The 27,770-nt window shown below is 40.1% G+C and overlaps 1 protein-coding gene across 5 annotated transcripts in view; it reads right to left on the reverse strand.

Moving 5' to 3' along the window:
• Positions 1-27,537, reverse strand: part of GRIA1 (glutamate ionotropic receptor AMPA type subunit 1) — a 178,204-nt gene extending 150,667 nt beyond the window's left edge. For 4 of the 5 annotated variants that reach the window (XM_072145539.1, XM_072145537.1, XM_072145536.1 and 1 more), the window contains exons 1-2: positions 26,955-27,536; positions 3,068-3,205 (exon numbers count right to left, since the gene is read on the reverse strand). In XM_072145539.1, coding sequence (XP_072001640.1) covers positions 3,068-3,205; positions 26,955-27,045 — 229 coding nt within the window. In that variant the 5' untranslated portion in view covers positions 27,046-27,536. Of the gene's footprint in view, positions 1-3,067; positions 3,206-26,954 lie in introns of all 5 variants that reach the window. The other variant, XM_072145540.1, reaches the window with a different exon arrangement.
• Between the last annotated feature and the right edge of the window lie 233 nt (positions 27,538-27,770).

The following is a 27,770-nucleotide window of genomic DNA, read 5'->3' on the forward strand; positions in this document are numbered from 1 at the left end:
GAGAAGGGAGGTTATCATATGGAGCCAGATATGGATAACTGTATTACTGCTTGCTTATTACACAGTCCAAAGAATTTTCAAAGAATTATGAAAACACAATTTCCTCCAACAAATTTTGAACATTCCAACAATAAGTAACTATATCAACATCAAAAGAACTAAGACCTAGCAGAAATCCTACACAAGTTCATGAGAAGATCATCATGGGATAGGTAGACATTGTGACCCTGTATATGTAGATATATCAATGATCATTACCAGTGGTGGAGAACCTTTTAGAGACCGAGTGCCCAAAATGCGAACCAGATCCACTTATTTATTGCAAAGTGCCAACACGGCAATTCTAGTATTAAATTATTCTTCTTGCTCCGTGCTATACCACAGCTTTCAAGGGTCCTGAGGACACCAATATCGTTGACACAAGGTGGGAAAATTCAGATTGCCATTGGAGCTTCCCTGAACATGAAAAATTGTGGGGCCAAGAGCAGGAGCTTCAATGGCTCCAATGATAATCTGACCATGTCCTCAACTTCTCTTCCTGCAGTCTCAGGTAGACCAAGATGCTTCATTTTTTGGGCTACTTTGGCCTGTAGGAGGATCCTTCAAGTCCTGTCTGGTGAATTCTGTGCTGGGGCAACAGCCTGAGTGCCCACTGAGAGAGCTTAGAGTGCCACCTCTGGCACCCGTGCCATAGGTTCGCCACCACTGACATAGACCTTCCACAAGTGATGATGGTGAGAGCTACCATCCATCTATAATCAGCCTGCATGTAGGATGTATCATCAATGAAATCTAATATTCCATCATTGTTTTGAACCGTTTAGTAAAAATAACAGCCACTAGTGTCAATTGATTGAACTCTAAATGGATTTGTCTTCTGGAGGACATTTGGAAGATTATTGTGTGTCCAGGCCTGTGTGAACTTCAGGTGCTCTAGTGGGAAAGTTCAACTTTGGGCTTTACTCAAAGATGAAAGGAGGTTCTCCACCAGATTGTTAGCCGCCATGACTTGACTGTAACCAAGTTAGGATGGAAGGGTTCTCTTGGGTTCTCAACGGTCAGTCTCTGTACTTCATAATCTCTGACAATATGAAAAAAATGACCACTCAGGAGATCAGTGGCCGGAGTAATAATGTGAGCTAAGCCATCGCACTTCTGTCTTGGTGGAAGTCTTGGAACAAGGGCAACAGGTAGTCAATTCACTGAGTTTATATTGGTCTCTATATTTCTTCTACCCAGTCAACCTGAAACGCGACTGTTCAGACAATCACTGGCCACAGTGGTGACCAACTACAGCAAGTAAATGGTTGCATGATCATAATAGTGGACCAATGCATCTATTTCTCCTCACTCCTCTAAAAACATGCAAACCTAGCCCACACACCTATTTCTAAAGGAGCACCAGAATAAGCTGTGGCCAAACAACTCAAAATCTAACTAACTCGTTCCTATGTTTCCCCCTACCATTAATCTGGTCTTCACACCAAAACCAAATACAAGAAGAACAAAAAAGCTTGATAGTCCTCAATCCAGAATTTTTACTTTCTTTGAGTACGACAGTACTCAAATATATCCACACCGAAGACCTTTCGTAAGACTCAAATGATCCACTCCAATCATTCTTGTAGACTAAACGATAGTCCAAACTCTGAAATCTTTATAGTCCCAGGCCATGGAAGTACAACGACAACCGTAAGTAGTCAAATGTATGGTATTCACATGATTCACATGATTTACTATTGCCAGTCCCTGGGGACTGTCCCTGGAGACTGTTCACTGGTCCTTGCTATTTGCGTAATGCCGTAGTCATAGTTGGCCATGTATTTGTAAAGCTCCCAGCTAATGTTTGTTGCTGGCCATTACCTTACAGTTTGGAGGATGTAGTTAGTATTCCATTTAGATAATTCCAATATATCTTAGACAACAATAAAAATAAGCTTTAAAATTATCAATAATCTGTGTTTGCTTCTCTTATCCAGATCTATTTGTATCCATGGTAACAGACTGCAAACAATCTGATTCTGTCGTTTTACCAAAGTTCCCCTTCTTCTTGCCACCCTCTCAAACACAAGTATGCCAGAAGCAGGGTCAGATAAAGGAAAGTATTCCTGTTGGATCAGACTACACAGATGTTGTCGTACTCTGTTACCATGGAGACTCACAGAACTATATAGGAACTTAAAGGAAAACTATCATCAAAATCAAACATTATAAACCAAGGATACATACTCATAAATCCTAGGACCTTGACTGTGGTGATCTTCTTATATGTGTTATCCATGGCTTCCTTCTAAAATCAACTTATACAATTATTCTAATGATCCTGCAGAAGCAGGGGGGGGGGCAAGGTGAGACAGTCTAACAGCCTGTGAACCTACATCACGGAGGGGCTCTGATAACACCCCGGGAGCCCTTTAGACTACTTAGCATAGTTGTAAAAGTTGATTTTAGAAGGCAGGAGACCATGGATAACACATATAAGAAGATTACCACAGTCAGGGTTCCTGGATCTATGAGTAATGTCCCTGGTTTATCATGATGGATTTTGATGGTAGATTTTCTTTAAGGATCAATAATATGAGGATTTTATTTATTGGCAAAGTGTCTTTACTTTTCATTCCAGATACTTGGGAGCGATAACAATAATTGCTTGTAAAATTCCCTTTAAATATATGTGATTTTGATACCTAACTGGATAGAATAATTGGCAATAAGAATAATATCAGATTGGAAATGAATCTGGAAATCACAACAACTCTAAATTAAAAAACATGAACCTCCTCGATGGCGTTTCCTCTACCTTTAACATTAATTAGCCTTTTCCTGTGGATAAACACAGAACATTTTTTTTCCGTTGCTTTTCCATTATCTTTTCAGCCAAGAGACTTTTAGTAAATACTTTTTAATTAAGATAAGCGTCGTGCGTTCTGCTACAGAAAACAGCTAGAAGGATTTGCACCTCTTCTACTCCCCTCCAAAGAACCTGCTAATACACGGCCGCCGAATAAATTGCACTGAACATTAGAAGATGCAAATCAGTTTAGGATGGATTTCTCGCTGTACTTACAGGTGTAGGTCATCTCGAAACTGTCGCTGATGTTCACAATATCAATTTGGGGCAACAGCTTTGGGGGTTCCACCAGCTGAGATAACGCAAAGCGAAAGGCGGCATGTTCCTGGGATTGTTGGTTTGGGAAGAGGCCCCCTGTATAGAAAGAAGAAGAGTTAAGATTGATACAGTAGTATAATTTATATTTACTGTATATACTCGAGTATAAGCCGACCCAGGTATAAACCGAGGCCCCTAATTTTACCACAAAAACCTGGTAAAACCTATTTTTTTTTTACTCGAGTATAAGCCGAGTTTGGGTTTTCAGCACATTTTTTTGTGCTGAAAAACTAGGCTTATACTCGAGTATATATGTGTTTCTGCAGTTCCTTCCAATCTGCCTTTCATTCTCAAATTTAACAGAATGCAAGGAAGGGTCAGATAAAAGAGGGTATTCCTGTTGGATCAGACTACACTGATGTTGTTGTAGTCTGTTACCATGGAGACTCATAGAACTGTACTGCAACTTAAAGCGAACCTTTCATGAGGAGCCCTTTTTCTGGCTCTCCCATGCCCCCATAGAGAATAATGTACACAGTGTTTTTAAAGTAAATCGGTCTTTTTCTGAAAAAAAGATAAGTTCATGTAGAGCTGTGTCTCTAGTCCCATGGGAGTGGCCAAGTTAATTTAGAGCTGTGTCTCTAGTCCCATGGGAGTGGCCAAGTTAATGTAGAGCTGTGTCTCTAGTCCCATGGGAGTGGCCAGTGAGGAGCGTTCCTCCCTCCTTACCCTTGGGGAAACCTCTTCGTCGTGCATCAATTTTAAATTAAAAAAAACTCTCATGTCCCTCATATCTCCCACCTTCGCTTCCGCCCTCAGGACGTCATACATGTCTGCCCTGCTCCTCACTGGCGACTCCCATGGGACTAGGGACACAGCTCTGCATACAGAAATGTAAACTTTCTTCTAACTTATCTTTTTTTTTTGGAAAGAGACCGTTTTACTAAACTTTTACTTTCACAATTTGCACACTATTCTTTATGGGGACATGAGGGAGCCAGAAAAGGGGCTCCTGATGACAGGTTCTCTTTAAAAGAAATCTACCATCAAAATCCATCATGGTAAACCAGGGACTCTTATTCATTAATCCAGGCACAGTGACTGGGGAAATTGTCCTATACTTGTCCTTTCCAGGACCTCCTTCCTTCCAAAATCAATGTTTAAAATTATGCTAAAGAGTCTCAATAACTACCCTAGCTCCTCTGTGACCTGGCTTTACAGGCTGTTATACTGTCGCACCTCCCACCCTGCTTCCCCAGCACACTTGTGCAATGAGCACTTCCTGCTCTATTCTCAGTGCTGAGGGTGCAGAAGAGACAGTGTGAATGCCTGTAAAGCTGATCACAGAGGGGCTAGGGTAGTCCCTCGGGCTTATTAGCGTAATTTTAAACATTGATTTTAGAAGGAAGGAGGCCATGGATGACAAATATAAGAAGATTACCACAGTCACGCTGCCTGGATCTATGAGTAAGTGTCCCTGGTTTATCGTGATGGATTTTGATGGTAGATTTCTTTTACTTTTGTTTTGTTAGGACAGAATTTCACTGAGCTGTCAGATTACATAAAATGCTATGGAGAAGGATGGAGGAGCAATAAAGCACCATAGCTAGGCCTCTTCCCACCAGACTTTGAGAGGATTGCAAATTCACAGGGTGGCTTTATTTAGAATAATAATCCCATATGTAGGTGCTCTAGAAGGGTTCCTACCCCATTTATAATAAGAGCAAATATAGGTGAGAAAAAGTTGTTTTATTTTGTTTGAGTGGCCAAGAAATATTTTGCGACGTTTCGGCAAATATACTGCAGCCTTTCTCAAACAAAAAGCTACCAAGAGAAGTAGAACGTTGGGTTTCAGTGCAGGAAAGAGTGCTGTATGAACGGCACGTCTGTGCTCAGGGGATTGCTCTAACTGGCAATTGTTTATAGACCGATAGAGATCACATGACCCTTCGTCGGCGGCCATTTTATGGTTAGGAATCTCTGGCTGATAAGGTAAAAGACAGGAGACTTCACTTTACATATCAAGAAAGCCGAACTATTAATAGATGTATATTGGTAAATTGCCAATTATCCTGCCCCCCCCCCCCTTCACACTTACCCATACACATTACAAAAACATTAGGGAAACTGGTCAACAAAAGTCAACAAAAGTACAAAAAAGTTGCAAACAGTTTTCCTGTGCCTGATAACAGCAGATATGGATTTGCTTTTTTGCAACGTTTTGCTTTAGCATCTGGAATCAGGCGATAATTTAGAGAGGAGTGCTGAATACTAGACAATGGGGGATCCTGAAGAAAAGTTTTCTTAGGTGCAAAAAAAAGTTGCAAAAGTACACAGGCGCCACAATAAGTCGCAAAAAAGGAAAAAAAAATCCAAGCCAAAACAAAGGCACGTGCACTCCAATTAGTCAATCAAGTGGGAATTATACAGCGAGGAATGCCTGTGTACACTGGGTACGAAAAGTATTCAGATCCCTTTACATTTTTCACTCTTTGTTTGCAGCAAATTGGTAAGATCAAAAAAGTTCTTTAGTAATGTACACTCTGCACCCCAAAATGACAGAAAAAAGATATTTTTATTAAACAAGAAAAACTGAAATATCCCATGGTCATAAGTATTCAAATATTTGCTGTGACACTTATATTTAACTCACATGCTGTCCATTTCCTTCTGTTCCTTCTTGAGATGATTGGACTAGCGAAGGAACACATCTGTCTATATAAGACCTCATAGCTCAAAGTGCATGTCAGAGCACATGAGAATCATGAGGTCTAAGGAACTGCCCAAGCAGATCAGAGACAGAATTGGGGCAAGGCACAGATCTGACCAAGGTTAGAAAATAATTTTTGCAGCACTCCAGGTTTCTAAGAGCACAATGACCTCCATAATCCTTAAATAAAAGAAGTTTGAGATGACCACAACTCTTCTTTGACCTGGCTGTCCACCAAAACTAACCAATCGTGGAAGAGGAGTCTTGGTGGGAGAGGTAAAGAAGAATATCAAGATCACCACAGCTGAGCTCTAGAGATGCAGTAGGGAGATGGGAGAAATTTCACAAAATCAACTGCAGCCTCCACTAGTCAGGGCTAAATACAATCCCAACAGTGACACATGGTGGGGGCAGCATCAGGCTATGGGGGCAGGGACAGGACCACTGGTTGTCGTTGTCGATGATCACCTCTTCCAGAGTTGTCTGGACCTCAGACTGGACCAAAGCTTCACCTTCCAACAAGACAATGACCCTAAGCTCACAGCTAATAACACAGAACAACTTCAGAACATCTCTGTGACCATTCCTGACTGGTCCAGCCAGAGCCCTGACCTAAATCCAATTGAGCATCACTGGAGGACCTGAAAATGGCTTCCACCAACGTTCACCATCCAACCTGAGGGAACTGGAGAAGGTCTACAAGGAAGAGGAATAGGATCCCCAAATCCAGGTGTGAGAAGCTTGTTTCATCATTTCCAAGAAGACCCATGGCTGTATTAGCTCCAAAGCGGCTTCTACTCAACACTGAGCAAAGGGGCTGAATAGGTGCCATTTTTCTTGTTTAATAAATTAGCAAAATTGTCTAGATTTCTGGTTCTTTTTCTGTCAACAGAGTGCAATTGGCTACAATGAAACAAAAAGTGAAATTTAAGGGCGTCTTAAAACTCTCTGTACCAACTGTATGCTGTATGGCCATATAGAAACCTTGCTTCCTCCAGAGGAACTAGATGTCCCCTTGTCATGGTATAGGCCTAGCTATAAAAAAGTCATTAGACATACCTGTCACTTATCACAGTGGGAAAGCCCAATTAAAGGGCCTCTAACATCCTACAGTACTCAGATATCCCTTTATGACACTGCCGGTAATTGGATTGATGGGGGGGGGGGCACTGGAGCTATGATCTTTCATTTATGATCTCCCTCATTATATTAACCAGGTCACTGGTGAATCAGGGTCAATAGCATCTGGTCATCAGAGGTGTCATTTGAAATTGCTTTGTGAAATCTATAGATATCTATACGAGGGTATAACTATAATGTTTTTTTGTAGTACTGTATTGTGTTTGCATGAGAAACAGTCAATTTGTAGACCCTCTACAGCCTTTGGATTTAGATATATTCCGCATACAAGTCTTATGAGTGACACCAAGCTATAGACAACTCAACTGACCACTTGCTATCGCAGCCCCATGTCTTTTTATGGTTCTTCTTCTTGAGCATTCACAGTTGTCCTCATTGGTCAATACTGAGGATGTCACTCAAGGTCAGATCATTGGAGGAACGAGGCTCTAAAAAAATCAGGTTTCATTTAATGTATTTGGGCCTGGCAGTCAAAGCCATACTATATTTCATGAAGATTTGTGCACATCTAAGAAGCGTGTTCTCAATAGGGTTCAATTCCCTTTCATTTCTAGGTCTTAGACAAGACAATAAGGAAGAACAATGAGAAAGACAACACGTCGTCATTGTTTTAAATGTAGACCCCTGTGCCGACCTGCAGCTATTGTTGTTTTTCTTTACAAGAGTTCGTCCTTTGGGAAAATAGATCACAAATTGAAGGCTAAAATCAATGGATGATACAAAGGCGTCCTGCCGAGCCCTGCCCGGACCCATTTCATCTGAGAGTATTCCAGACAATGAAAGGTTGGGGGGGGTATCACAATTTTGGAAAGCGTCTCAAAGGCTTTTAAACTCTCCAATTCATCATTATCACAGTTTGACAGAAAACTGAGAGGATTGCTAAGATTCTTCTGCAAGCTTCCTGCACGCCCACATGGTCACAGCAGATGGCAGACATATTGGGATACGGTCAAAGTCATTATGGCAACAAACTATGCATTAGCCAGTTATAATTTACTGACTGGACTTCCGGACTGGAAAATTCTGCATCACTATTCTTGTGGTCAAGTTTACTGGAACCCTGACAAAAACCTCTTGGACCCATTGGGATAAGTCAATAAAATTGCACAGAATTCTTTGGGATTCTGGATAGGAGTCATCATTAAGTGTGAACGGCGCCTACTGGAAGTTTCACTAGTTGATTGTGGAATGGGTTGTAAAGTATTTGGATGTTTTTTAAACTAAAAAAAACTATGAAATTACTGTACTTTGATAAAAAATGTTGATCAGATTTTTAGATTTCAGACTTCCTGTCATGGTTCAAAAACTGCCACATTTGCTATAGACAGGGAACTTCCTCCTCCGTTTTGTGTCAACACATTAAAAGAGCAAACCATCTTAAATCTTGCCAACCCAAGTACCAGAAGAGCCCTCTGGAGGGCTCAAACACATAATGCCAACCCAAGTAACAGAAGACCCTTTGGAGGGCTCAGACACATAATGCCAACCCAAGTAACAGAAGACCCTTTGGAGGGCTCAGACACATAATGCCAACCCAAGTACCAGAAGAGCCCTCTGGAGGGCTCAGACACATAATGCCAACCCAAGTACCAGAACAGCCCTCTGGAGGGCTCAGACACATAATGCCAACCCAAGTAACAGAAGACCCTTTGGAGGGCTCAGACACATAATGCCAACCCAAGTAACAGAAGACCCTTTGGAGGGCTCAGACACATAATGCCAACCCAAGTACCAGAAGACTCTCTGGAGAACTCAGAAACATAATGTCAACCCAAGTAACAGAAGACCCTTTGGAGGGCTCAGACACATAATGCCAACCCAAGTACCAGAAGACTCTCTGGAGAACTCAGACACATAATGCCAACCCAAGTACCAGAAGACTCTCTAGAGAACTCAGACACATAATGCCAACCCAAGTACCAGAAGACTCTCTGGAGGACTCAGACACATAATGATGGGCCCCCAAGCTCCATAAAGCACAAACCTATGTGAGATTTATTAAATCAATCCCTTCAATCTGGGGGCTATTTTTTGCATATACCCTTATGCAGGAAGTAGTGCCTCCAACTAGATGCCTAAACATAGGATAATAAAAAATAGAATAGAATAAGGTGTACAACATTTTCTGGAGCAAATATCTGCCTAGCAAGATATACCGGTAATATCCAACATATCCCCTTTAAACGTAAAAAAGGGGTAACATTATAGAATCCCTTTAATTACAGAAAAATGGCAGGGACATTGTGTGGCTATAATGTTAAGAAAAGTAATTTTTGGGCAGCATTGCACACGGCGGACGTTTTAAAACCTCCCATTCACTTGAGTGGAAAGTTACTGCTACAGTCATTCTTGACTACCTCTCTTATCTTTCTTGGTATTCCTGGTATTCTGGGATCATGCAGCTAGGAAAACTCATGAGACAATGTGGCTTATTCACTAAGGGTCCGTGGAGCGCATTTTCGTTGGGTTTCCCAACGATTTCCATTTTGCGCCGAATTGCCCCAGTATTTTGGCGCATGCGATCAGATTTTGGTGCACCGGTGCTGGCTTGCACGCGACAGAAATCGGGGAGGGGGGGGGGGTAATGGCCGTCGGACAACCCGATGGATTTGGACAACGCGCAAGATTTAACAATTAGAATTGTGTCGCAAGATACACTTGCACTTACAAGCACCAGGAAGAAGAAGGTGAACTCCAGCGGCCCTCGGCGCGGAAGCGACAGATGCCGGAACTCGGACGCACAATCTTAGTGAATCATGGCAGACCTGAATCCTCGTTGGACAATGCACACGCGGGATCGCGACCGGACCGCATAAGTAAATCGGCCCCAATATGTCCACGTCCCCTAGAGATCAGGCAGTCCATTCATGTCATGATCCACCTGATCATAGAGAGAAATATGTAGCTGCACAGCTGCACAGTTCTCCCTATCACTTCCCTGTTCTAATCATTATCAGTACATTTAAGAGATATACACACCATATAACCCTGAAGACGTTGATGTCAAAATCCCTGTTCATCTGGAATAAAAAAATGTTATGTTTTTATGCTTCATACCAAAAAAATACTTGCCATAACATTGTTTTTATCCCAGATTTTGACATTAACCTCTTTAGATCACCAAGGTTATGATGTCAAACCTTTCCCTGGCTCAGACCAGATACCACATTGAAACCCTTTTCTACCCTGGGCCTCCTGTGATGCATGCAGTACCAATTTGCTATTATAATGCACATACATTAACCCCTTCACTGACCTAGATCATCAAGGTTCCAGACACTACACATTACTGAGGCTACTATGAGCCCAATAACTATTCTTGCTTGTTACTGCTGGTATTAATTATACACTAATATGTATTCACTTCTTTTTTACATTGTCCAGGTCCGTAATAACTACAAAAAGGAGGTAATATTGACAACATAAAATCGAAGTACATTGCAAACAAAGAAGCAATAAGTAATCCTTTGTTATCAAACTCAAGTGTATCGTGGCTTCAGCACTTGACCAGGGGTCATCTCCCTAATGACCTTGGGGGCCCATAAAACTCTTAGTCAACTCCTGGCTGCAACCCCCAAAGATCTGAATGTGAAGATCCTTGTTTGGTGCCTTCAAAAGTGAGGTCAATGTACATGTACTGCTGATCTGATACATATGTTAAAAACTATTAATCCATCGAGAGCTTTTCTCAGGATGGGATTGTTTTTGGTTTAGGATGAGTTCAGTTTCTGGGTCTAACAGATTTTTAACTTCAATACAGAACACAGACAGTTCTTTGTACTCACTTCTACTGTCAATGGAGCATTGGACATCTACTGTGTTAAGTGAAGGACATCCATCAAAGTAACTTATGATGGAAGCAAAAGAGATTAGAAGAAGCATCCGATAACATCCTCAGGCTCGTAACTCTTAGATCATTATAGATTTCATACATTTAAAATCTAAGAATCCTATACAGAGCAGCCAATTCGAGGACACCAAACTTAAGGGATGAAGGAAAAAGACGTAGAATGAACCAATGATGAACCAATGACTCTCAGACTACCTCAATCTCCCCGTAGATACTGTACCTAAGATATAGTCACAGATGATAGCTATTCTTCGATCAAGTAATGCTAAAAACAGCTACGGAGTAAGATCTAAGGACATTTATTAGGACGGACTTTATGGACGGACTCTCATCATTCTGAGCTGTAAACCCGAACAATCATTGCAAAGGAATGGGCTCCATTTAGTAGGCAATAATGTGCAAGCATAAGCCCATTAATTTTACAGGCCAGGGCTGTGGCTGCTCCCCTCCCCGTGGACCCATCAAATGTATTGGACGGGACTTTTAGAGTGGATAAAGGTCACATCATCCCCCTAGAGAGGTCCACAGATGTTCTAGCCCATATATTTCAATTTGTACAATAATATATAAAATCAAGGCACCAGATGAAGGATAGAAAGTAAAGCAGAGGGTGTTAAGCATTTGAATGAAAGGTCTGCTACACTTAGGGTAATACACAGCCTATTTTATTGGTTCCTTTTAACCCTAAACACTGTAACCTCTTTGCTACCTACCTGGGAGATAAAGTACATCAGAGATACATTATACAAGAGTGTCCTGCAGGTTAAGGGGTTGTATGTTATTTGGAAATTGATAATCTATCCCTAAGATAGGTGATCATCAAAGATTGGTGGGGGTCTGACAACTGACATCCCAGCTGATTAGCCGGCTGAAACAAGCTCATACAATGGGTCTCATTTACTAAGGGTCCGCGGTCCACACTATCATCGGAATACCCGCCGATTTCCGAATTTGGAAAGGGTTTTTGCAGCACGCAATTGGATTTTGGCGCATCGTATAGTAAATGCAATGTAATCACATGCGTTAACGTCGAGTTTATATAGGCTTTAGTAAACACAAATGTTAACATAAATGTAATAAGGCTGTTGTAATTGGTTTCCAAATGCAATTAAAGCGCAATTAAAACACTACGTGTGACCTCACCCTTGGAAGTAACCAATACATTTTAAAAAAATTTAAATTTCAGAATTTTTAAAAAACAGGCTATTGTGTAAAATTTTAAACATTTTAAAGCATGTGAAATAATTCCAATTTACATGTTAAAATAGGATCCATTAAAAAAAATCCTTCTTTTGCACATGCCCCGACCAGGTGCAGATTTGCTCCTAAAAAGTCGCAAAAATAAGCCAAAAAAATGATACATAAGTGAAAAGTCACACGGAACATCTGGGAAACAATGATACATAAGGCACTGCACAAAGTTTACAAGGCGTACTTGAAAAACGACAGAGTAAAAAGTCACAAAAAAGTCGCAAAAACAACAAAAGTGAAAAAAATTAGACAATTTGAGTAGCAGAAATAATGATATATTTACCCCTATGTATATATATAGTCATAAGGCCTGTGTTACAGTCAGTAGTGGATTATAATATAGGGGGCTGGATGGTAGCCCACGACCAAGGCCTTCGAGGGGCTCCATGGCCACCCAATCCACACTCCAAATTTTATAATGAGAAGGACCTTTACCTATGAAATCCTAGTACATCTGTTCCTGCTCTCAACACACATATACACAAGAAACTGTTCAGGAACTTTGAAGGTCCTCCAGAGTTCCAAAAACCTCAGATTGAAGGCTGATAGAAGGGACGCATCCGCCATTTCCTAAGAAGCTTAATTCAAGTACCAGATGTAGGAAGTCATTCCAGACTTGTAGGGGCTGTAATATTCATACTGCCCAGGACCCATGGCAGTCTTAATCCACCCCTAGCTACAGTAAATCAGACTAAGCTGAAATCCCAAGCACATTTCTTATGTATGGCATTGGGTCTGGTAGTAATGGAAGACTATGGAGAACCAGTTGAAGAAGCCAATGGGACCCTTTACCACATTGAAAGATCTATAAGCTGTACGTTATACTATAGATAGGGGACAAGGTGAAAGTTTCTGCTTCAGGGCCCAAAAAGTTGTGTCTTATTGACTCTTCTTCTGATTCTTGAGGTATACTAGGCTTTTCCTAAAGACTGGCCTACTGGTGCTGTAAACCACTGCAATTGTGGACATCACTGAAGTCAACACAATGATCTGACTGGGCCCAGGCCTCAACCTTCAGAACAGAAGAGCTGGGGTTCATTTCTAAATTTATGCCCTTTCCATGAACCTTGGGTTTATTTTTGACTCCCAAGTGGCTCCTATGGAGAGAGAAATCCTCCTCGGGGTCTTATCTCCTAAACCAAATGGGACCAAGAAGGATAGGATACTTCTTTCTAAAACTCCCAAGGACCCAACGGTGGATAGTTATGCATAAGTACAGCCTTGACATGTAGAGAAGTGGGAGAAGGAAGACCAGTGCTCATCCCTCTGTTCTGTCAAAACTCCAGTCATTGGTAAACATAGCCATACACATTAGTATAAAGTTTATCAAAATGTACAATTTCATTTGAATATTATAATGAGTGCTCATTATAGCCAATCAATATTAGATTCTTTAACCTCTAGAATAAAGTCAGCCATGTTGAAAATTTGTGTCCAAGTTAGTCTGCCCTTCGTCGTGTATGACCATCAATATTAAATACGATGCATATGGTGAAATAATAATTCAATCCCCCAACAGACATCGTTAGTTTACCAGATGCCTTCCTTCAAGGGGTGGTCCAGAAATGATCACTGATGGCCTCACAGTAGATTTCACTGTCAAAGTCTTATCTAATGCAAAGAACCGTAAGAGGTTGTTTTGAGGTCGGAAGCCAAAACTGAAGCTGCGGCTCCCATATACAAGCTTCTGTTAACTTCTAAGAGCACAGAGCCAACGTCTTCCAGATCCAAGTTCTCTGTTTAAGACAGGTCCAAATGCCGATCAGTAGAAGGGTCGATTGTCCACCTTCTCCTGATTAGACATTTAAAAACCTGCATTGAAAATTTCTAAACAATCCCTTTAAAAAAACTGCTGGTAGCATCGATATAACCCAGATAGAAAATACCAATTACATTTCTGTAGAGGAAAAAAAAATAAGATTGACAGCTAGGAATCACTTGGCATGTTATTTGTCTTCCGACTTGCCATCTGGATCACTCTTCAGATTTGGTTTCATCAACACTAATAATTTATATAGAAAGAAACCGCCCACATTAAGTGCTCAGATTATTTCTTAATGTCCTCACTGCTTCATCCTTATGGAAGCGGCTGTCTGTGAGTCTGTTAAGTAACACTTCATTGTGTTGCTCTCAAAATGTACCTTGGAAACATAATAAATTTAAGACGAAGAGATTTCTTTAGGGGTGACACTTTTAGAGCAATACTTGACATATTGGGGGGAATTTACTATGACTTGTCCACCAACTGTATGGTACGTCAAGGCAAGTTTAAAAACCCCATTCCCAATAGTCTTCTCATAATTCCGGCCCACATGCCACTTTGGGTGGGATGAGGTGGGGAGCAGGACGGCAGGTAGTATTTACAGTAGTCTACACCACCACGAAGACTATAGCTGGTCTAAACTAGTCTTACTGCATACAGATCTACAAAGAGGCCAGAGCACCGGTGGCAGGGCTGGTGTTCAAAATGGTGGTCTTAATAGACTCCCCAACTTTTAGTGGAGAGCTATACCTTCAAAACAACATTGTTAGGTAGAGGTCCACCTCTGAGCCATATCATTTCATTGGAGTGCACGGTGGTCTACAAGTCCTTGGACACTTCCATAATTCCCAACCACTAGGCTGGGCATATTGTGGCTTTATGGCTTGATGTTCCAAAATATGTGCTACTGCTCATATGTGGGTCTATAAGAGAGAAGGAGTGCTCCTGGTTTGCTCCCAAACCAGTAGCAAGAACCTGACCCTACAACAATTTTGTAGGAAATTGACCCAAGTAATGGTTCAATAGGAGTAAGGTAGAGTAGAGGTCACTAGCACCAGAAGCAGGTCTACCTCAAGTCATTTTAAATGGTTCCCTATGATGGTAGTGGTATGTCTTCAACCCTAGAAATGTGAAAAGGTGATCAATAAAAGATGACGACACCTACAATTCATTCAACCTACTACAATTCATAAAGAAACTTAAATCCAGACCGATTTAGATTTACCATCAAAGCTATATAACATGACTTGGCTAAATCGGCCATATCTTGGTGCAATAGATGGTTAGGCCAAAGCTTACCTAGTGTTTAACTTGGTGGATACAATAGAAGGGCATGAGTTAAAATTCAACTGGGACTGTCCACCATTAACAACCGACTACTATGGTCTATGGCTTGGTTGTACTGTAAATCCTAGTTCATGCCCTATTCACATTGCCGTAGGTCACGCAGCTATAAACATGCATTTGTTGGAGGAGATTATTTGTACAAAATATTAAAGATCTCCTTATCTTGACAGCTGGTTTATATAACAGGATCCCTTTAAGAAAGCTGTGGAAGAAATATGCAATGGGAATAGTCCTTCAGAACTATAAAAGTGCTAAAAGGTTGCAGTGATGCACACACATCCAGAACATGACTCCATAAAGTACATCTCCGGAGGCCAAGGCATGCATTTTTACAAAACATTGGCTAGATGCATGTCCTGAAGTCACCATACATGTTAGATTTCAATGCCCAAACTCCTTGAGTTTTGCAGAGTTGACTGTCCTCTGTATCATAGTGTCTGGGGGTTCAGATATGCTAAATTTCACATGCCAATCCTCTTGTCCCTCGAGGGATGGCTCACATGCCATTGGCCTATATCCCAATCTCCGTTCTGAATGCATGTGTGTGCGCTTGTGATCACCAGTAGAGATAAACACATAATCACATGAACCAAATTGGTTTCTGAGTCTGGTAAATTTGCCACTTTTTGGACCCCCACCTCCCAAAGATATAATGGGAAAGGTTAAATCTCTAAGTTGAAAAGGAGACCAAGGTCCTAGATTAGACCTTGTAATGTTGAGTGTGGTCAGCTGCTTCGGACAATTATAAGGCTGAATTCATGGAGTTGTTGCCCAAAACCATCTATTGGACCTCTGGCCAGGTCGTAGTTTCAGATATTTGGGTAGAAGAACCGTGGATTGTTATAATTGCTTGTAGTTTGGTACCTTGGAATGGTAGGAGGTTGGCTTCAAATTTTCATCCAGCTGAAACTTCAATAATGGGAGATTTTGGTCAGATCATGGACCCTAGCTTTGCCAGGTCTATGAGAGCTCCGGGAGACAACTTCAGGAAGCCATCATTCTACTCCTTCCATCAGTTCCAGGATCTATAACTTGAGGCCCAGCCAAGGTTCTCAGCTTTTCCCCTTTATGGACAATTGAGCCAGACTACTCTGGGAAACCATATACCACCCCTACAAGGTCTACAATCACGGGCGATGGCACTGCTCCTGGTCTTTACAATAATACTGAATTTCTGTACAACACGGAGGCTCACCCTTAAGATTTTCTCAAACTTAGAGGAACTTTATCAACAGATTTTGCCTCATTAAACTCCCAATGCCCTCATGTACGATAAGAATCCGATCGTATTGTATTAGACGTGTGGTTCTCTGAGCTAAACAACCAGAGATACCGGCAGTTAAAGAAATAGGCTGGAACCGGATCTATTTCTGCAGCTCACATTTCCAACTATGTCTATAACTGCCGGTACCTCCAGTTGAGTACTATCAAAAATACATAGGTGTTTGAAGTGACACTCCCCCTGCAGCCTCTAAACTTGACTTATCTCAGGCTAACATGACTCTTCTCAGGTCATTTTCACACGACTTTGGAACAGATCTTTACAGGTAAATGAGTGAGATTTCACATAAAAGACTGAATTCTAGAAATGTCTTATAAGAGGGTCTTAGTAGTTTAATGGGGTAAAATCTAGTGACAGTATCCCTGAAAAAGGTTGGATACCATCCTACAAGACATATCTTTTCATGGAAAAAACGCGAACTTTCAACCAAATATTTAGAATTGGACTGAAAAATACAAATTTAGGGAGATTAGATAGTTAGATATTAAAGGTACCTGGTCATAAAGCTCCGATTTAGGTTTCTATCTCATTTGAGACACTTCTAGATGTAAGCAAGTCTAAAGGAAGGGGAACTACCAAAAGTTAGTCATCTGGTGGAAACTGGTATATCTGGTGAAGAGAAACTCAATGGGGCACATTTACTAAGGGTCCGTCCAACGCATTTCCGTCGGGTTTCGCGTTTTTTTCCGATTTGCCTTAAATTGCTCTGGGTTTTTGGTACCCCCTATCGGATTGAGAGTTTTTATAGGTTTTTGAAACAAAGAAGCTTTACTGCGTCACATTCCTTTGCCTTGGACAGGTTGGGGCACATTTACTAATGGTTCATGGGCCGTGATTCCATCGGGTTTTCCCGAATATTTCCGTTTTGCGCCGAATTGCCCCGGGTTTTTGGCGCACGGGTTCGGAAATCGGGGGCATGGCCGTCAGACAACCCGACGGATTCTGAAAAACCACGGGATTTAAAAAACAAATTGGGGCAGATTTACTTACCCAGTCCATTCACGATCCAGCGGCGCGTTCTCTGCGCTGGATTCGGGTCTGGCCGGGATTCATTAAGGTAGTTCCTCCGCCAACCACCAGGTGGCGCTGCTGCGGAACGCACTGGAGTTCACCGAGCCGGGCTGAGTGAAGGTAAGTGCAAGCTCCGCGACAGATTTTTTTTTAAAATGCGGCGGTTTTTACGAATCCGTCGGGTTTTCGTTCGGCCATGCCCCCCGAATTCTGTTGCGTGCATGCCGGCGCCGATGCGCCACAATACGATCGTGTGTGCCAAATCCCGGGGCAATCAGCGCAAATCGGAAATATTCGGGTAACACTTCGGGAAAACGCAAATCGGGCCCTTAGTAAATGACCCCCATTGTGTCGCAAGATCATCCCCTCAGCGAGGGAAGCGACACATGCAGGAAATTGGACGCACGATCTTAGTGAATCATGGCAACTTCAAATCCCCGTCGGACATTCCGGATCGGCGGCGTCAACGGGCCAGGTAAGTAGATATGCCCCAATGTTCTTCCTAGTAAACATCTTTAAGCAATAAGATACATCTCTAAAGATTGACCAGTCTGATTCATCTTCAGCTTAATATCTCATTAAACCTTCCACATCTTCCATTTATACAGCTACAGAGATCATCATCTATTTACCGTAGCATCAAAGGGTTAGTAACAATGATCACTCCAGTCACCCTATTAATCCACAAGCCAAGCATACATTTGAGAACACTTCCCAAAAGGCCTGAAGGCAACAAAGCAGAAAAAAAGGAAGAAAAAAAAAAATCCAACACGGCTGACAACTCCGGGAAGAAAAACAAGAATTGAAATTGTAATTCAGACGTTGCATGCTTGATAATAAAACCAAAATGAATCTAGGATGTTAGGATTCTCATGGATTCGTGTTGCCCTTAGGGACTAGGGTGATGTCACACCATGTCGCCATCAAGTGAATGAAGAAGACAACGTGACCTGAGTCCCTACCCCATCAAGAAGACTCAATACAAGCACCAAAGGTATGAGAACTTCTATATACACTAGCTAGATCAGCAATGTGTAAGTAGAAGAAGACATTTTATAGACTCAAGCACTTGGTATATTCATGTAATACCCAAAACTGAGCATAGTACAATCTTGGTTAAGTTTCTTCATTAATAATCTCTTAGAAATATGGCCGCCACATCTGAGTTTATTGGTTTGTACACATTAAAGAACCGGAACCGGCTTCATTGTTTTATAAAACCTAGTACTGTATATAAGGTACACTCAATTCTTCAATAGGATAAGAAGAACTATACCAGGTTTTAAAGCAGTAGACAAAAAAAATTCTGAGTAAGGATCAAATATTGAAGTTCCTCTTAAAGGATGAAAGACCGAAAATTGGAAAAGATTTGATTCGATCCAAAAGTCCATCCAACTAAAAATTTTTGGAAACCTCTAAAGTAAGAAATAATCCTCAACCGGCCCTTTCATCTCATGTTCTGACTCTTCTTGGTGTGTCCTCTCTGGTCTCTCTGTGATATACTGGCCTCTCCAACAATAATCTCCAAACTTGAACATCTGACAACTTCAGTCAATATCCATATCCATTACAGACGGTCCCCTACTTAAGGACACCCGACTTACAGACAACCCATAGTTACAGACAGACCCCTCTGACCTCCGGTGAAGCTTTCTGAATGCTTTACTATAGTCCCAGACTGCAATGATCAGCTGTAAGGTGTCTGTAATGAAGCTTTATTGATAATCCTTGGTCCCATTACAGCAAAAAATGTTTAAACTCCAGTTGTTACCATTATAAAATATACAGTTTCGACTTACATACAAATTCAACTTAAGAACAAAACTCCGGACCCTATCTTGTACGTAACCCGGGGACTGCCTGTATATCCATAATAGTAACCTCAGTGGTATTAAAAAGTCCATCAAAAGTCGGAGATTTGTATATGTTGGGACTTTCTCATTGTTGACTATGCTCCAAGACAGATGGGGAACAAGGACCACCAAAGTGAGAGTTGTATAAGATTCGTAAAGTAAGATAGACATCTTTTTTTTTTTTTAATTAAAAAATGTTCTATGAGGTTTTCCAAAACCTGTTTAATTATGGTAGTCTCCCTGATCATAGAAAAATATCACCATGATGTTAAGAAACCAAAATACTTCTTCATTTTTGGCCATAACACGTTCCGACCCCATTACATATTTGCTCATCCAAAGTTCTCATTCAAGTCACCCAAGGATGAACCAACGTCCTCTGAAGCAGTACCAAATGTATAATCGGATCTACACAATGCAATCTTCTTCTACAAAGATGAACTAAAACACCAGACACAGCCAGTAGACAATTTTTTGGTAAGAAAGAATCCAAGTTTGGACAACTCAAGTTGTAGTGTCCCATGAACCATAAGATCTTTCCCAAGCTTGAGATTGCGGATATATGAAATTGAGGACAAGACACCAGCCTCCTTCTTAACCTCTAACTACATCCTCCCTCCTCAGTCTCCATGTTAAATAAGAAAAGCCCACCCAACATCTCATTTTTGGATAAATTCACATTACATTGACATAGAGGGTTAATTTCAATTTATTTTCAAAGCAAAGCGTTCCTACTGGGTTGTACCATGCAGAGCTCCGTTCTACAAGGAACGTTGAGATCAATCTGATTCACAAAAAACATTTGCATTGCTCAATAATCCATCAATTTCCTCTGTTCGCCTTCCGAGGAGCCTTATTCTGTTCAGTCCTACACGAAGAAGAATCCTTAGGATTAACTCAATAATGGTAGAGTTGAAGGAGCTTCTGTAGCGTTGAAACCTCACCAGAACAGAAGATCCCTTTAACATTAACCCTTTTTTCTACATTGGAGGGGGTGTTGGATGACTGACACTGGCAGACGCTTCTGTTACCACCTGTGTTAGCAGGAGATGAAAACTAAGACCAATATTTTTCTCCTGTAAGGACCTCAGGGACAGCTGGCATCTCCATGTCATCATATGATGATCCATGGTTGCCACCAGGAAACATCTGGAGCTGCGTTGGGAATTTTAGACTCTGACATATCCTCAGCTGATAAAACACATTATATATTCAGTATTTTCTCTTGGTGAAGGAGATGGTGAAAGCCATGATTATGTAAGAGGAAAACCATATTTATCTATCTAGAGTAATGTTGATTTGAGGACCAACACAATGTCCATGAACTCCTCCATGGACATTAAAAATACCCAACAATGGTCAGATCTGCTCTTCTGTGGCCAACTTTGGTGACATTTGTCTATCTTGGGTGAACAATGGTGACATCTGCCTATCTATGGTCAACTATGGTCACAAGTTGTGGCAACAGTTGACCATACATCAGTAGATGGGACCTTAGATGACTATAGAGGGGTAAGTGTGACCACAACTGGTCACCCATGCTCATACATTATGAAAATAGTTGACCATACATAGGTAGATGTGACCATAATTGGGGTATGTGTGACAACAACTGCCTATCTATGGACAAATATGGTCACAACTCCCTATTTATAATCAACTATGGTCACATTGACCTATATATGGTCACAACTGCATATCTATGGTCAACCCATCATTCACAAGTTACCTCCCTCTGTAAGCAGCCAACACTCCTTACAGTGTATTATCAGATATAAGTTCTGTAGTAGGCCATCACAGATATTTTATTGAAACAAGCTGTCTTAATCTTTTATCAAATTTGGTAAAGTTGACCCTGTTCTATTGAAAGTTGATCTATTATTCTATCTATCAATCTATCTATCTATCTATTATCTATCTATCTATCTATCTATCTATCTATCTATCTATCTATTATCTATCTATCTATCTCCTTTCTATCTATCTCATATTTATCTATCTATCTATCTATCTATCTATCTATCTATCTATCTATCTATCTATCTCATATCTATCTATCTATTATCTATCTATCTATCTATCTATCTATCTATATATCTATCTCCTATCTATCTATCTCATATCTATCTATCTATCTATCTATCTATCTATCTATCTATCTATCCATCTATCTCATATCTATCTATCTATCTATCTATCTATCTATCTATCTCCTATCTATCTCATATCTATCTATCTATCTATCTATCTATCTATCTATCTATCTATCTCATATCTATTTATCATCATCTATCATCTATTTATCTATCTATTTATGTATTTATCTATCTATCTATTTATCTATCTCATATCTATCTATCTATCTATCTATCTATCATCATATCTATCTAATTATCTCTCTCTCTATCTATCTCATATCTATTTATCATCATCTATCATCTATCCATCTATCTATCTATCTATCTATCTATCTCCTATCTATTTATCATCATCTATCATCTATTTATCTATCTATTTATGTATTTATCTATCTATCTATTTATCTATCTCATATCTATCTATCTATCTATCTATCTATCTATCATCATATCTATCTAATTATCTCTCTCTCTATCTATCTCATATCTATTTATCATCATCTATCATCTATCTATCTATCTATCTATCTCATATCTATCCATCTATCTATCTATCTATCTATCTATCTATCATCATATCTATCTATCTATCTATCTCCTATCGATCTATCTATCTATCTATCTATCTCCTATCTATCTATCTCCTATCTATCTATCTCCTATCTATCTATCAATCCGGCTTTATTTACCATTCTCCCTTCCTATGGCTTCATCTGTTTCTTTCTCCTTCTTTATCTTTCCTTCCACCACTCTTTTTCAGTTTTCCCTTCCTTTCTGTGTTATCAATGTCATCCACGACAATCCAGAAAACAATAACCCTCCCCCCCCACACACACAATATTTTCAGCTGTCAGAAAAAAAGCAGCAGCAAGTCATTTTCTTTTAGATGAAGTAATGTATGAGGCGGTGCCGGGGGCATCTGCATGTCTCCTCCGCTCTGGACATGCTTCCACACTGCAAACACTAATAACTCCCTCCGCCGACCCCCAGCGTTACAATGTGCTGCATCAACATGTTGCTTGTACACTTCAAGTCCAAGCATAAAGAAGCTGGGAGCAGCATAGATCCGGGGGATAGCACCCAACTATCCGGAATTATGGAATCAGGGATCACTCTCAGGCCTTCTAGGCCCCAAGGACATTGGAACGGGATGTGTTTCTTTTTATGTTAAATTCGGACTAAAATACGCCTGATTTTATGTTAAATAATAGAACAGAGCTGAGAATTCAGGACAAATCATGGATTTCATGGGAAGCAGATAGGGATAGAGACATTCACATAACAGGTGGGAGGAGGAAGAGATTGTGTAATGGATAGATAAGTAATGGATAGATAAGAGATGATAGATAGATATGAGATAGATAGATATGAGATAGATAGCTAGATAGATATGAGATAGATAGATAGATAGATATGAGATAGATAGATAGATAGATAGATAGATATAGATAGATATGAGATAGATATATAGATGGATATGAGATAGATAGATATGAGATAGATAGAAGATAGATAGATAGATAGATAGATATGAGATAGATAGATAGATAGATAGATAGATAGATAGATATTAGATAGATAGATGTGAGATAGATAGATAGATAGATAGATAGATAGATAGATAGATATGAGATAGATAGATAGATAGATAGATATGAGATAGATAGATGGATATGAGATAGATGATAGATAGATGATAGATAGATAGATATGAGATAGATAGATAGATAGATATGAGATAGATAGATAGATAGATAGATAGATAGATAATAGATAGATAGATAGATAGATAGATAGATAGATAGATAGATAGATAGAGGGAGATTGTCTAATGGCACCGTTGACGGAAGAAAAAGCCCCTACTTATGATAGGCCGAGGTAGATCTCAATGGATGAAGGTGACATAATCTGGCATGATGAACAGGTGGTTTTACAACCGGGGAATGGGCGGATGAATGTATAGATAGATAAATCGATAGATCAAAGATGGATATAATCTGTAGATAAATAGATAATGGATAGATAGAAAGATAATAGATGCATAAATACTGCAAACAGATAGATAATTAATAGATAGATAATATATGCATGTATACTGTAGACAGACAGCTAGATCATAGATAATATATGGATAGATATTGTAGATAGATAGTGATAGATAGATAGATGGATAGATAGATGGATAGATAGATAGATATGAGATAGATAGATAGATAGATAGATAGATAATAAATAGATAGATAGATAGATAGATAGATAATAAATAGATAGATAGATAGATAGATATGAGATGGATGGATGAGTAGATGATCTGGTAATAACCTGCTCTTATTATAATAATGATGTCTATACTATAAAACTATTATAGACTTATGGAAATCTCTAGGTATATAGGGTGCGGGCAGGTAACGTACGTCCATGAACGGGGTAATCCTTGTCACGGTGACATATTCAGTTCTTCTACATCATCTAGATATTTTAGATATTTTTTTTTAGGTTTTTAGATCGGATCGCCGGCCAAAGGTTATCGCCGCAGCATTTGTTTCCTAAGAGATTTTATAGAAGGGAAAGTCTGGTCTTTGCTCTGCGACTGCTCACAGGTGGTTGGGAAGCAAATCCCCTGAAGGTGGTGAGCAGAGCGATCATGATGAGCCTGATACGTGGTGACTGGCGGAGGGACAGGGAGGATGGAGAAGGATTGCACAGCCGCAAATATCATGGAAAAACTGAAAAAAAACATACAATGTCGCGGTTTATACTGCACATAACTGGTCGACCCATCACACAGCAAAATGTTCTATAGGAAACAGGTGAAAGCCCCCGAATCGTGGCCAAAACAATCAGCCAATGGCCTAGGGTTAACCCTTCCTGCACACAAATTAGGTCTCCGACTTGTTGATTTCATCAAGTTCGAAGCTCAATGGTTAATTATAGAATAATAAGAATTATAACAATAATAGCACCAATTCGCTTATGACGAGGGAATACAGTAAATCTCAATGACCGGAAGATGACCAACTATTGTTTTTCTATGTGACAAGGATCTGATTCATCTCTACTACAGGTGGATCCCCTAAACTCTTCCATCTTTATAGATGTAATGATGGCAGGAGGCGTAGATAGTGATACAGACATTCAGATAACAGGTGGGAAGAGGGAGAGATAGTCTAAGAGGTGCCGGAGGATGGATGGATGGATGGATAGATAGATAGAAAGAAGATGATCCTCTAATCTATACTATCTTTATAGATGTAATGATGGCAGGAGACGTAGATAGTGATAGAGACATTGAGATAACAGGTGGGAAGAGGGAGATTGTCTAATGGCACCGGTGACGGAAGAAAAGCCTCTACTTAGGATAGGCCGAGGTAGATCTCAATGGATGAAGGTGACATAATCTGAGAAATGTTGGTACATTGATAGATAAGTGATAGATAGATAGATAATAGATAGAAAATAGATATATAGATATGAGATAGATAGATAGATAGATAGATAGATAGATAGATAGATAGGAGATAGATAGAGATAGATAGATATGAGATAGATAGATAGATAGATAGATAGATAGGAGATAGATAGATAGATAGATAGATAGATAGATAGATAGATAGATAGATAGAGAATAGATAGAAAATAGATAGATAGACATTGATATAGGTTCATATAAGAGGTCTAAGTGGTGCTGGTGGATGACAGGATACGTAGATAGTGATAGAGACATTCAGATAACAGGTGGGAAGAAGGAGAGATTTTCTAAGAGGTGCCGGTGACGGAAGAAAAAGCCCGTACTTATGATAGGCCAAGGTACATCTCAATGGATGGAGGTGACATAATCTGGCATGATGAACAGGGTTCTTTTTGCAACTAGGGGATTTGATGGATAGATATGAGATAGATAGATAGATAGATAGATAGATAGATAGATAGATAGATAGATAGAAAGATAGATAGGAGATAGATAGGAGATAGATAGATATGCGATAGATAGATAGATAGATATAAGATAGATAGATAGATAGATAGATAGATAGATAGAAAGATAGATAGATAGATAGATAGATAGATAGATAGATAGAAAGATAGATAGAAAGATAGATAGATAGATATGATTTTTTTCACTTTATTGGAGGTGCTGCCTTCTCATTTGGATTATATCACATGAATAAAGGACAGATAGATAGATAATGGATAGATAGATAGATAATGGATAGATAGATAGATAGATAGATATGAGATAGATAGATAGATAGATAGATAGAAAGATAGATAGGAGATAGATAGATAGGAGATAGATAGATATGCGATAGATAGATAGATAGATATAAGATAGATAGATAGATAGATAGATAGATAGATAGATAGATAGATAGATAGATAGAAAGATAGATAGAAAGATAGATAGAAAGATAGATAGATAGATAGATATGATTTTTTTCACTTTATTGGAGGTGCTGCCTTCTCATTTGGATTATATCACATGAATAAAGGACAGATAGATAGATAATGGATAGATAGATAGATAATGGATAGATAGATAGATAGATAGATAGATAGATATGAGATAGATAGATAGATAGATAGATAGATAGATAGATAGATGGATAAATGGATAGATAGATAGATATGAGATAGATAGATAGATAAATAGATGGATAAATGGATAGATAGATAGATATGAGATAGATAGATAGATAGATAGATAGATATGGGATAGATAGATAGATAGATAGATAGATAGATAGATAGATGGATGGATAGATGGATGGATAGATGGATGGATAGATGGATGGATGGATATGCACTTGCTGTAATATCTGTATAAATCCTCTATTAACTGGAATAGACACAATAACCTGTTACAGGTCCCCCCCCCCCCCCCCTCCACCTCCTCCATTTATGTTTACTGCGAAATCCTTAGTCCTGAGCGCCAAGACTGTAGACGATCCAGATGATTCCTTGTAAATCCTCAATTATGTCCCTTATTTACCAGATTCTGCATAATTTCCTCCAGGAACATTGGAGGCAGCTGATTAGGATGAACAAAGGCTCCGAGCGCCTGCTGTACGATGGGTGTAATGACCCCATATACATCACCTATGGCTCATCATACCAGAGCCACATGAGGAATTGTCACCATGTTATCAAGTAACCCCCCCTCCCCATAACCTCCCCTCAGCGGGTAATGGGTTAATTGTGCATGCCAGGAGTGGGGGGTGGTGGGGGAGTCGTGATGGAGAGGCTTTAGATGCCACAATAATGGGTTATATAGAGATAAAGTACTGGGGGGGTGAAGGTGTTTGGAGGGGGGTCAGGTGGAGTGAGCAGGAAGTGCTGGGTACATCATACAAAAACTTTGGGTATTATGATCAGGATACAATGTATCTATAATATCAACAACAGTAACAATAACAACAACAATCATAGAACGCAGCCCTTTAACCCTTTCCAATCCCCCGTTCTACCCCATTAACCCTCCAAATCCCAGTCCCACTACTTACCGATCTGGATAATGTTTGGAAAATTGGGGAAATTGACCCCCAGCACTGCCCCTAGAAAGCCGGTGCAGATAAAGGCAAAGATGTGCTGCATATTTCCTTTTGCATTGGCGGAGAAATAAAGGATCAGCCCTAGTTCCCAAGCAAAGATTTCTTTTTGTGTGTGTGTGTAATTTTTTTGTTGTCTTCTCCTTCTTCTTCTTGTTGAAGTATCCCTGGCCTTGCCTTCCTTAGTCTTGAGATTCCGAGGTTTGATGATGATGATGATGATGGGGGTGGTAGTGGCTGTTGATGGTGTTGTGGGGGGTTTTGGTGGCTCTCTCCTTGGTGCTGAAGACAAGGCTTCCCGGCTACACTCTGCCTCTTCCTTCCTCCATCCAGCTCTTAAAATGCTGCCTTAACATCAAGTGACAGAAGGATTAACTGAACACAGAAGGAAAGGGAGAGAGCCCTCCTCATTCACACACACAGACACACAGCACACACATTACTCTCTCTCTCCACACTCCATCATGCTAATGTGCTTTTATTACTGTAGCCAAGCAACTGCCTCACATTCCCCCAACCTCTCTCCATCCTCCTGATAGAAGCCAATGTACTGGAGCTGAGGGTAATCTCTCCATCCTCCTGTCCCCAATACACCCCCACACCCCTCCAATAGTGATACCAATATGTGGCACCCTCTCCTCCCTCCTATATACAAAGACACTGGCATAGGGGAGGTAAAAAAAAAACCCTGATTTTTGTACATGGGCGATGTAGCAGAGCTGGATATGTCAGGGGCTCGGGCTCTGTTCACATTTGGCGTTTATGGACAGG

The sequence above is a fragment of the Engystomops pustulosus genome, chromosome 4, assembly GCF_040894005.1.
Source record: "Engystomops pustulosus chromosome 4, aEngPut4.maternal, whole genome shotgun sequence".
Taxonomy (NCBI): Eukaryota; Metazoa; Chordata; class Amphibia; order Anura; family Leptodactylidae; genus Engystomops; species Engystomops pustulosus.